The sequence below is a fragment of the Molossus molossus genome, unplaced genomic scaffold (assembly GCF_014108415.1).
Source record: "Molossus molossus isolate mMolMol1 unplaced genomic scaffold, mMolMol1.p scaffold_m16_p_11, whole genome shotgun sequence".
In the NCBI taxonomy this organism is placed as follows: Eukaryota; Metazoa; Chordata; class Mammalia; order Chiroptera; family Molossidae; genus Molossus; species Molossus molossus.
In genome coordinates, this window is record NW_023425346.1 from 19,471,537 (window position 1) to 19,484,258 (window position 12,722).

General features: G+C 35.5%; 1 protein-coding gene across 13 annotated transcripts in view; it reads left to right on the forward strand.

Moving 5' to 3' along the window:
- R3HDM1 (R3H domain containing 1) overlaps nucleotides 1–12,722 on the forward strand; it is a 210,546-nt gene that overhangs the window by 88,698 nt on the left and 109,126 nt on the right. For 6 of the 13 annotated variants that reach the window (XM_036253690.1, XM_036253695.1, XM_036253689.1 and 3 more), the window contains exons 4-7: nucleotides 4,677–4,718; nucleotides 5,184–5,273; nucleotides 9,783–9,897; nucleotides 12,086–12,164. In XM_036253690.1, the coding sequence (XP_036109583.1) occupies nucleotides 4,677–4,718; nucleotides 5,184–5,273; nucleotides 9,783–9,897; nucleotides 12,086–12,164 (326 nt within the window). Of the gene's footprint in view, nucleotides 1–4,676; nucleotides 4,719–5,183; nucleotides 5,274–9,782; nucleotides 9,898–12,085; nucleotides 12,165–12,722 lie in introns of those variants that run through there. The other 7 variants (XM_036253696.1, XM_036253699.1, XM_036253694.1 and 4 more) reach the window with 6 other exon arrangements.

Below are 12,722 nucleotides of genomic sequence, written 5' to 3' on the forward strand. Positions count from 1 at the left end.
TGGGCTCCGTACCTTGTGCCATACCAGGTCTCAGGGAACTAACAGTGTGTGTTTGGGTTCAGGGTGGGTGGGTTTTTATATGAAAACCAGGGCCATCTGTGGAGGTTATCTTCACTCCCATCACCCTTCATGGAAGAAGAACCTGAGGAAGAAATGCCCCAGAGAGGGGTGCCCTCTGTTCATCCATCTGATGACATTGCCAAAAAAGATCCTGAGTTGTTAAGAGGAGCTTAATGATTGACCATTTTGGAGTTAGATTCGTAGAATTCCAAGAGTCACAGCTGAAAAGTTTCGAAGTTGATCTGAGCAACCCTTCCATTTTCCAGAGACCTGCACTCATGGAAATAAATTTCCATGGTCACCTAGAGAGCCAGTGGCACAGCCAGGACTCAGTCCTAGTGTACTTTCATGTGTTTTTTCCAGAGCACCTTGCCATAGTGCTTTCCCAGCCTCATTTGACCTGACTACCCTAAAAGCAGCATCTGTGTTTCAGTGCATATTACAATAAACTCAGACTCTTTGCTGAGTCTTGTAGATGCTAAAACATTTGCTGACATCTGGAAGAGATATTTATACATCTATGTTCATTGAAGCATTATTCACAATTGCTAAAACATGGAATCAACCCAAATGTACAAATGAATAGATATTTCATTGTATTGAACATTATTCAATAATATTCACCCTCAAGTAGGCAATATTATTGAGCCTTAAAAAGGAAGAAAACTCTGCAATATGTTACAAAATGTACTAACCTTGAGGTAATTATGCTAAGTGAAATAAGCTAGTTACAAAAAGACATATACTGTATGATTCAACTTAGATTAATTAAAGAGTAGTCAAAATCATAGAGACAGAGAGTAGAATGGTGGTTGCCATGGGTTGACAGGGAGAGGAGAATGGGAATTATGTTTAATGGGTTCAGAGTTTAAGTTTTACAAGATGAAAAGAGTTATAGATATGGATAGTGGTGATGGTTGCACAGCATATTAGTGTATTTAATACTACTGAACTGCACACTTGGAAATAGTTAATGTTAAGTTTTATGTTGTGCATATTTTTCCATAATAAAATGGGAAAAGGTGAAAGGTGTGGTCTAAATAATAAAATTCATTTTTAAAATAATCTTATTTTTATTTAAAGCCAAATCTAGCTACCAAATTGACACCAAAAATATAAAGGCTATTTTCTTTAATAAAGTGAACTTGTTTTCTCTGCTTTATTGTGTGTGCATGTGTATATGGTAAACTTTCTGGTATATATTATGTAATTTCAGTTCTGCTATTTGAAATGAAATAATATGACTTTTATTGAATAATGCCACTTTGGCAGTTTATTTATTTATTTATTTATTTATTTATTTTTGGTATGTGCCCATAGCGGGAACCGAACCCAGGACTCTCTGGTCCGCAGGCCGACGCTCCAACCACTGAGCCAAACCGGCTAGGGCACTTTGGCAGTTTATACTTATGTAGTAGTGTATTCAATTTCTATTGCTGCATAGCATATTATCACAAACTGAGAGGCGTAAAACAATACCCAAATATCAACTCTGTTGTAGATATCAGATCTGTGTGTTAGAATTTAGTTTGGGCTCAGATAATTTCTCGGTTTAGGATTTCACAAGGCTGAAATCAAAGGTGTTGGCTGGACTGGACCCTTATTGGAAGACTGGGGAAGAATTTGCTTCTGGGCTGCTTCTAGTTATTAGCAGAACTCAGTTCCTTGCAGTTATAGGTCTGAGGTCCACATTTCCTGGTTGACTGTTGGCCAAGGGCCATTGTGCTCCTAGAGGCTGCCTGCAGACCTTCTCACTCAGCCCCTCTATCTTCAAAGCCAGCAATGATGTGTTGGTTCCTTCTCACCCTTTGAATCTGACTTGCCTTTTTGCTCCCAATGGAAGAATACGGATCAGCTTTTAAATGGCTCACTTGATTGGGTCAGACCCAACCGAATTATGTCTGTATCTTAAGACCAATTGACTTGGGACTTTAATTACATCTTTGAAACTCCTTTCCATCCTTACTTGAATTAGTGTTTGCTTAAATAACCAGAGGATGGGAGTGTTGGGAGGCTGTCTTTGGAATTCTCTCTACCTTAAGTAGTATTTGATCCACAAGAAGGTTTTTATAGGTGTGATGTAAAGTGCACGGGGCTAAGATTCTAAAAGTCTTGGGTTCTGTTAGTAACTCTGAGCCTAGAATGTGACCTTCTTGAGACCAGGAACTGTGTGTTCATCTTTATAGCCCCAGTATGTGGCATAGTGTGGTGTATAGCAGGAACTCAGAATGTATTAATTAAAGTCACACAGATAATTTTACCTCTCTTTGTCTTGTTTAATCTTCATTTTCATCAAAGGCTTCTTATGAATTAATACCAGGGCTGTTAAATGCAGTGAAAATTCTAAATTATTACTATAGAAACAATGTGCAGTATCCCCATTTCATAGATTTTTTTTAAGTTAAATCTCATAGTAAGCGTAAGTGGGACATTGGTCTCCCGACATGGTAGGTGTCTAACCTTTAATAACCTATTTATATAGTGCTTTAGTTTTCACAAAGCCCTTTAATCTACCCTTTTATTGAATCTTTACAAGAACTTGAGAATTAGTACAAATAGTATGAACTTTCATACAGATAAGAGTAAACTAAAAATAACTTGACCCAGGTCACCTACTAAGAAGAAGCAAAGCCAGAAATTTAAATTCAACTCTACATATGAATGCAGTTTTTACTTGTCAGTTAATCGTCTTTTATTTTAAACAATATCAATAAACAGTTTTGTACTCTTGATACTTAGAATTGTAAGGAACTAAAGCAGAGAACAGGAGTAAGTCATAAATTCTTTTTCCTTGTGCTCCTTTTTTGCTAGCATTCATCTATTGATTTTCTCTCAGTTTTTTTCCCTTTAAATCCTTACTCTGTGTAACGTAACTTTTTTTAATTCTACTTTTGGGTATGAGTTACAATTAGAAATTTTCTTGAACAAATTAGAGAATAAATAGAAACAAGACAATACTGACATGCAGAAGCTCTTAGGCAGCATTGCTGTGTGTTGTGCGTGTGTGTACAAGTGTACGAGCCATTTTCTTCTCTGTTGGAAATAGGAAGTCATTTTTCTACTTTCCTTTTCTGTTTCTTACTGCTAATTTGTATGTAGTGTGCGTAATCCAAGGTCAAAATCTCAAAAATACAATGCTTCTTATCTCAAGAACTTTGGGCTCAAAATGGGGGACAGTACATACTGGTACTGCAGATCTTTATGTCTGATGGTTCTACAAAGAAGGCTGTTTTCAATGTTAGAATGATAAGAGTTTTTTTTATACATGAAGCACGCTAATCTAGATATTAAGGACTTTTTATCTGATTTATGTTTGGTACCAAAGTGGCTCCCTGGCTTTATTGAGAATAAATGATAGGTACCCAGCCCAGCCGATGTGCCTCGGTGGATTGAATGTCATCCTATGGACTGAGAGGTCCCAGTTTGATTCCCAGTGGCAGACACGTGGAGGCTTGATCCCCGGTGGGGGGCATACAGGAGGCAGCCAATCAATGTTCCTCACATCAGTGTTTCTATCTCCCTCCCTGTCTCTTAAAAAATAAATAAATAAATAAAAACATATTTAAAAATAAATAAATGTTAGGTACCTGGACCTTGCACTGTTTGGGATTGGGGTTGATTGGGGTTAGAGAGATTGATCAGAACGAGGTTGGAGGAAGGAAAGCGTGTTTAAAACCAGCCCTGGCCAGTTTGGCTCAGCGGTTAGAGCATAAGCCTGCGGTCCAGAAAGACCCGGGTTTGGTTCCCGCTAGGGGCACGTGCCTCGGTTGCAGTTTGTCCCTGGCCCTGGTTGGGTCCTGCATGCAGGAGGCAGCCACTCGATGTGTCCCTTTCACGTCGATGTTTCTCTCTCTCCTCCTCTCTCTCCCTCCCACTCTATCTGAACAAAACAAAACAAAACAAAACACCTATCTGGCTCCAATTCACAGGCACTTCACCTGCCTTCCCAAACCAAAGCCTGGTATCACACCCTAGGGCTTTTACTCCACTGTGTTACCCAATGATGTGATTGATGATTTGACAATCATGTTGGGCATGTATATTGGAACTTTGATCTCTTTTCTTTGTATCTACCTCATTGCCTTACCCTAGACCAGGCAAACAGAGTTCTGTGACTAATAAATTGGTGATGTACTTCATACAGTGCTGGAAAGGCTCAGTAGATAGGTATTTGGACTCTGACTCAATGTGCATTTGCAACATTCTCCTTAGTATGTTTGGAATTTTGAGGAGCATACCTACTTTAAATTCCTTAGGATTTTTGTGGGGTTTTTCCTCCTAACTTTACCCAAAGTGTAATATGTTACAAAATACTGAAGAAGTATATTTTATTTTGCTACTACCTAAGAAGTCATAAGTTCCATTTTGCTCAATTAACACAAAAGTTGTAATTTACTCGCTTGTAGAATATGCCAATCCACAGAAGGATTTTAGAGAATCTTCTACAGGTGTGCTTTGGGGAGGAATCAGTACTTTTTTTTTTACTTAAAACCAACTTTGATTTTCTCATTTTCTATTCTTTGAGCAGTTAGTTTCTCTGTGGTTTAGGATTATGACTTAAGAAGAAAACACTGTTTCAGTATGAAATTTAATACCAATCTTTCTTGTGTATTCAGCGGCCATTGCAGTCCTTTGGACAGACAGGAAAAAGGTCTAAGGTATAGTAAATATTTTGTGCTGGCATGCCAAGGGCCGTCCTTCATGCTTGATGAATCCTTGTTTTCATATAGTGCTGCATAAGTTTAGTTTTGTCATATTTTGTTTGGGGCAGAAAGCTTATTTTGTTTTATTTGGGGTTTTGTCTTGCCTAGTCGCTTTTGTGCATTGCTTTTGTATCTTTAATGGTTCTTTATCTATAGAGAAAATGGCTTTCTCACCATTCTTTGGGTTTTGAATTGGAATTATTCTCATTCTTGCTATTGCTATACTTTTCAAAACTGCAATTGTTTGCTTTCCCTCTTAATGAAGGGTATTAGGGGTAATTAATGGTATATTTAACTTTCACATTTCACCTACACCTACACATGGCAGAAACTATAGAGACTTAAGAAACTCTAGGGGGCTTTTGGATATACACCCTAGATTTGTGAAATGTAGTGTTAATTTTAAATACTTTTCTTTAGTCAAGCTCAAAGTTAAAGCTAGTTCGGAGCCTTGCAGTGTGTGAAGAATCACCACCACCCCCTACAGCAGAGATATCACAGGAGAACCAGGTAAAAAAAAAAAAAATCATTATTTACAGAAATAGTGGAATAACCTGCCTCCTGGAGAATATTTTTTCATAGATTACATAAAATTTGTATGTGCATGTGTATATGTTTTTACTAAGAGAATTGATTTGATAATACTTGCACCCAAGATACACATGAAAAGTGGTAAAACCTTATTACATCAGTCTAAGAGTTAGTATAATGATTTCTCTCTGGAAGAACTTAGGGATAATATAATTAACTGGGAATATGGCTTTAAGGGAGTTATAAGTTATATTAGAAAAGTAGTACTTTCAATTAATGTAATGGTGATGAAATTTGCCCTTTTGATTTTGGCCTTTATAGTTTGTCAAATACTGCATGTGTGTAAGGAGGAGACTATCCAAGACTTCCCTGCTTGATATGCCTGGTGAAGCCAATTCTCATATTAGCTTGGCTCTAATAGTTGTCTAAAACTTTTTCTTTTCTGTCTGTGCTTATAAAATATAGAACTGCTGAGGATCAATCAAACGGTTGGTTTGCTTTTGTATTTTTAATGCTATGACTACTTTTCTGTTAGTCTCAGCTATGGATGGATCTTTGCCTTTTTTGAGTATTTTATACTAAGTATGTTTGGACCTTTTACCAGTGTTTGTCTGTGATAACTTTGCCTGTTAATGGCTTGTTTACTTTTTACTAGTTTAAGCAATGTAAAAACCCCCTATATCCCAACAATTAGTTTCCAAAGACTTGAGGCAACTTTTTGGTTATTTAAGAAGTGTAACTTGAAAGAACGAAAGGCCATGAGAAGTTGTGTATCTATTTTTAATAAATTGCAATTATACATTTGTTGATTCAAACAAAGACCTATGCTTTGCCTTGATTTAGAAGATGATGCTCTTAAAAACCTACTATAGATACTGAAGATAGTTGTCACATATTTAGAATATGTTCTCTACACTTCTTTGTTTTCAAAATTTGAGAAGAGGACGGTTTTTTAAATAGATTATTTGTCAGTTAAATGCCTTAAAATCAGTTTCTTTTGAACTGTGTTCAAGTGTCAGGAATATAGGGTTCAAAATTTATTTGTGATTTATTTAAAATTTAACTACATATATACCCTGCCCGGTTTGGCTCAGCAGTTAGAGCGTCAGCCCACGGACCAGTGAGTCACAGGTTCGATTCCAGTCAAGGGCATGTACCTCGTTTGCAGTTCATCCCCAGCCCTGGTGGTGGTGTGCGGGAGGCAATGAGTCGATGTGGCTCTATCACACTGATGTTTCTCTCTGTTTCTCTCTCTCTCCCCCTCCCTCCCACTCTGTCTGATAATAAGTAGAAAAATATCCTCAGGTGAGGAATAAAATAAAAATAAAATTTAACTACATAAACAGAAGAGAGTTATAAATATGCTTATAAAGTAGATATTTTTAACAATAAAATAACAACTTTCTTAGAAAAAGAAGAAATACAATCAGGATAGTTTACTAAGAAGTGTTGCCTGAGAACATTTCACATGTTAACCTTTGGCTTTTGCATGGTTATTGATAAGGCTGAAGAGTTATGATATACTCTGAAAGAAATTCAATAAGCAGTTTTAATAAGTTCTTTTGTACAAGTCAGAGTAAAGAATATGCCTGTTCAGAGTGAAGCGGTGGACAATATAATGTTTTTTAAATTTTTATTCCTTCATTCTGTTGTCCAAATATTACACTATCTTAGCCTCATGGAATAATTATTCTAAGGAGATTGAGAAAGTGAGAAGGGTCAGTCATTCCATAAGACTGTTAATATAGAAAGATGTATTCTTTTTGAGAAAAACTGTAATGTCATCTTTTTTTTTCTCGAATACATTTTACCTATCTGAAAATTAGTGCTACATAAATTTAGCCAGTGAAAATTTATATGAGAGAAAATAATATCAGGAGTATATATTGTAAATTAACATATATACTATTGACCGCAGGTAATAATTTTTGCATTTATAGTTCAAAAAACTGTTATATGATATGTTATATGAATAAAGTTGCTATGCTAGGATTCAGTTATTCCACTTAATACATTCATTATCAATTTCTCTTGAAATCAGTAGGTTTTTTCTTTGGGGATAATAACCTACTTTTAACCCTTACTGAACAAAAGATACTCCTTTTTCCAAGTCTTGAGTTAACTAAATTGTACCTGAATGGGAATAGAAATAAATTATTTCTTATGAAATGTGCTAATATCTAATCCTTGATGGTAGAGACACTTTCCAACTATTGCTTGCTTCAGAATGTGATTTTTGAGGAATTAATCCGGAATAAAACTCATTATTCAAAATGTTGAGAGGCAATTTAAAGAGAGATGTTACTTGTGCATGGTGGAAGCTTATGAGAAGGAAGTGACCTCAGTAACAAATGTCAGTGACAGAGTGAAGAAGAGTAAAGGAATTATAACTTCCTATAGAGATGTGGCTTATTTATAGTCAGTAGAGTTTGCATATACAGACTTCAGCACATTTAAAATGTGCCTTGTTTATTTGTTAATGAAAACTAGGTCTCAGTACATTAAGCCTACTAGATCTTTTAATGCAGTTCATCTTGATAAAATAGTTTAATATCTATAATTGTAAGGTACAGCTTTAGGAGGAGAATTTAGAAATGCAACCTGATAGTCATTGGCAGTGCTTTCTGTGGCAGTCTAAATGTGAAACCTTTTCTTCCAACCTGCCTTTCCTAGATTATCCTTGAGTAACAGAAATAGAAGCTGTAAGTCAGGAAAACTTCCAGTATTCTACTTCCAAAACATACTTCTGGGATTCATTTTTAAATATCTATTTTGTAATTATTTAAAAAATAAGGAAAGTAGATTAGAAAAATGAGTCATAAGACAACATAGATGGATTTTTAGAATATTATGCTAAATGAGACAAGTCAAATGGAAAAGGATAAGAACCATATCATTTCACCAAAAAAGCAACAAACAAACAAAAAACCCGCTACAGTAAACAATAGTGGTTATCAGGAGAAAGAGGGTAGAGCCAAGACAGGAAGGTAAAGGGGATCAAATATGAGATGACTGAAAAAAACTAGATTTCCAGTGGTTAGCACACAATAAGATATGCAGATATATTATAACGTTGTACACCTGAAATTCATAAACCAGTGTTACCCTGATATATTTAATTTTTAAAAAGGAAAATAAGTCATAATGAGAAAAATGGCTTGCCAGTTGATAAATGTATGAAATTTAGCAAGGGCTTAAAGCAAGTGTTCATCGTTTTAGTGAAAATTGCCAGTGCATACATGGCTTTTGCCCTATATTTTTAGCACAAATGTGAGCTGAGCTGGAAGGGGAAGCAGAATTGAAGAGGCAAAGATAGCAGTCAGCAACCCTATAGGAAAAAATACTATATCTGATCTGAAATTTTCCTGCCAAATACTATCTCAAAAAAAATTATGTGGTGGGGGGAAATGTCTAATAGAAATCTTGGTGGCAGCAAGTTTAAGAACCCTGAAATTTATATTCCCTTTGATAATTGACTTACTGTATTTACTTCCACCAACAACCATCTCTCAGAGAAGCCAAGTAATTGACTGATGTTATTCATCACTATGGAACAACAGTATAATTTAGTCTGCAACTAAGCTACACCTTTATCTTAAGTAGAAATGGTCTGGAAGTTCATTCTACCTTTCTTTATTACTTTTGCCTTTCTTTATAATTTTGCCTGAATAAACAGAGCCATGTGACTGACATGTACCTTTTTAGGCTATATGAATTAATTTTCAATAATTTTTTTAAATTTATTTTTGTTACAGATGTTTCTTAATTTTCAATAATTCTTTGGGTTCTGATATTGCATGTAATGACATTGTTTTAAAAATGAAATGTAGAATTAGTTCTCCTTTTCAGTCTTATACATGTGGCTACTTTACAATGAATTACTGTGTATCATGAAGGAAAGCAGTCTTGCTTGAAACCTTTCTAGTCTTTCTGGTGATTGAGGAAGAAAGAACAGTGATGTATAAATCTCAAATAGAAAATAATGAAAGTCATGTAAATTTGGTTTTGGATATTTTGTACTTAACAATTTTTTGTATGTCAAGAGAATGAAGGAATATGAGATTATAGTGAATACTCAAAAAATACTTTTTATTAAGTGTTGTCTTGACACTTGTTCCTTTTGTCATGATTGATGATGATAATTATTTTTGCCTTACATCTCCATTGCAAAATTAGGTAAAGAAGACCTTGGTTCTGATTCTCCAGAGGTTTTGCATGTAGATACATTGAAACTATTATAGAAAATAATTATTTTCTCTAAAATAATTTTCAGGACATATTTTGATTGATATATTCAACATTTTAACATTTGCTATCTAGACTTTGCTAGAAATAGTAAAAAATATTTTTAAGTTGTATTCTACTTTGAAGAATATAATTGGATAAAATAATATTTTTTTCCTCCATATAGTTTTGTGTTACTACAAATATGTGGTATTAACTGGATTGCTTTATATTTTTATTTAAACTGATTTTACTTTCCAACAGGAGAAAATTCAGATCCAGTTAACACAATCATTTGAAAAAGAGGAGAAGCCCTCAAAAGATGAAGCAGAAAAAGAAAAAGCCAGTGATAAGTTACCCAGAAAAATGTTATCAAGAGGTTTGCAATTTATTTTTGGTTTTTAAACAAAGTTTTAATGTCACTGTTGGTAATTCCATCCTTTTCCCTACCAATAATCACTTATATAGGATATCTGTATTAAAAATAATACAGATCCCTGGCCTGGTTTGCTCAGTGGTTAGAGCGTCGGCCCGCGGACCAAAGAGTCTTGGGTTCAGTTCCTGCTAAGGTCCTTGGCCCGGGTTGGGGTCATATGGGTGGCAGGCACTTGATGTGCCTCTCTCACATCAATGTTTCTTTCTCTCTCTTTCTTTCTCTCTCCCTCCCACTCTATCTGAAAAGAAAATAATAATACTAATAATAATAATAATACAGAAAAGACAAGGGACAATACAGTATTGTATCTGGGCAAGATGGAATAACACAATTCTGAATATCAGTAAGATACTTTAGCTAAATAAACTGCAACATATTCCAGAGTCACTGAGGAAGATAACTGGCTTGATCTTTTATTGATCTGTCTTTGAAATAATCGATTACTATAACATGAATACTGATATCTCTAAAAATATTATTATTTAATTCCTTATGATACAAAGAGCTGATGCCCTGGCCAGGTGATTCAATTTTTGGAGCGTCGTCCTGTATAGTAAAAGGTGGCAGGTTCGATTCTCGGTCAGGACACGTACCTAGGTTGCGGGTTCAGTCTCTGGTCATGGTGCATAGGGGAGGCAACTGATCACTGTTTCTCTCCCCCCACTCTTTCCTCTCTCTAAAATATCAATAAAAACATATTCTTAGGTAAAATTTAAAAGAAAGAAAAAAGAGCTGATAGCTAAATATTCTGTACCCAGTAAGAATATTCATGGAATCCAGAATATTTCATAATAAATTTTAAGGGGCTCTACCATTTCTAGCATTGCACATCTATAAAAATGATTTCTTAATTTACAAACTTAATTATGCTGATTGGTATTATAAACAGCATAAGAAAAGCCTGGCTGGTGTGGCTCACTAGTTGAGTGTCGACCCATGCACCAAGAGGTCATCGGTTCGATTCCCAGTCAGGGCACATGCCCAGGTGGTGGGCCCGATCCCCAGTGTGGGGCATGCAGGAGGTGGCCAGTCGATGTTCTCTCTCATCAATATTTCTCTCTCTCTCCTTCTCCCTTCCTCTCTTTCTAAAATCAATTCTAAAAAAAAGGAAGAAGCAGCATAAGAAGAAAAACTAAACATGAATATTTGAAAAAATATATTGAAAGTAAGTCTTTAGTGATAAACTTGATCAAATCTAATTAAGTTACTATTCTTTCAGAACTAAAATTTCTAGCTACCTCCAAATTATTTTCTCCACCTATGTTCACAGCTAAACTAAGCTGTCTTAATTTGTGACTAGTGTAGTTAATTATATAAATCACTCTAATTTAAGGAGGCATTTTAGAAAATGAGGATTGTGGTGAGTATATAAAAGGATCTTTAAAGACTTCAGAGTACATTGAACTGCCACATTTGAGAGAGAAAAAAATTTTTTTTAAATCTTTACCCAGCCCTGGCCAGTTTGGCTCAGCGGTTAGAGCGTCGGCCTGCAGTCCGGAGAGACCCGGGTTCGGTTCCCGCTAAGGGCACGTACTTCGGTTGCAGTTTGTCCCCGGCCCTGGTTGGTCGTGCGGGTGGCAGCCACTCGAAGTGTCCCTTCACATCGATGTTTCTCTCTCTCTCTCCCTTCCTCTCTCTCCCTCCCACTCTATCTGTACAAAAACTGGAAAAATATCCTCGGGTGAGGATAAAAAAAAAAAAAAAAAATCTTTACCCAAAGACATGCTTAGAAAAAATAAGGGGGAGAAAGAGAAACATCATTCCTCTGCCTTTTATACTCTCCTGACTGGGGATCAAACCCAAAACCCAGGCATATATACCCTGACCAGGAAGCAAACCAGTGACCTTTGATGCTCGGGATGATGCCCTGGTCAACTGAGCCACTCCAGCCTGGCGAGAGAGAAATTGTTTTAAGAATATGCGTGTACATTCAGTTATATAAACCCATGTCTGTTCATTACATGGAAATAGAAAAATTGTGGCCATCTTAGTTCATCATAACTTTTCTTTTCCTACTTTGTTAATGTTTTTAATGTGGGGCATCTCATTTTATTTAATATATGTATAATGTGTAAAGGGAAAGGAATTTATTTTCAAACAACTTTATACTGCGTTTTGTGTTGTTTTTTAGATTCCAGTCAAGAATACACTGATTCAACTGGCATAGATCTACATGAATTTTTAGTAAATACATTAAAAAACAATCCCAGGTAAAAATTAAATTTATAAGGTTTTCATTGTTTTTAGAGTACCATAATTTGCTATATTTGTTTCCATTACTGGGTTAGAATAATAAGATTGCAGTATTTAAAGTACACCAGAAACATTTTAGATTCTTAGGGCTATGATCTTGTTGGTCTACTATATGTACATCTGTAAATATCTTTTTGCATTATATGTCACCATGATATAAAAATAATTTATCCTCTGTAGGGATTTAGGGAAATACAGAATTACTAAGAAATTTTGATGCAATTGAAATACAGAAGTAACATTAATCATGAAAAAAAAAGAGAAATATTCTCATGATAATGCACTCAACTGAATAAGAGCTTAGTATATTTGTTTATAATGAGCTTTTGAACTTAGTTAAACTCAGAATATTTGTTCCTTCTTTCTTAGTTTATGAACCCTCAACCCAAAGATTTTTAAAGTACTGCCTGGCCAGTGTGACTCATTGGTCGAGCATCGACCCATGCACCAAGAGGTCGCCGGTTCAATTCCTGGTCAGGTCACATGCCCAGATTGTGGGCCAAATCCCCAGTGGG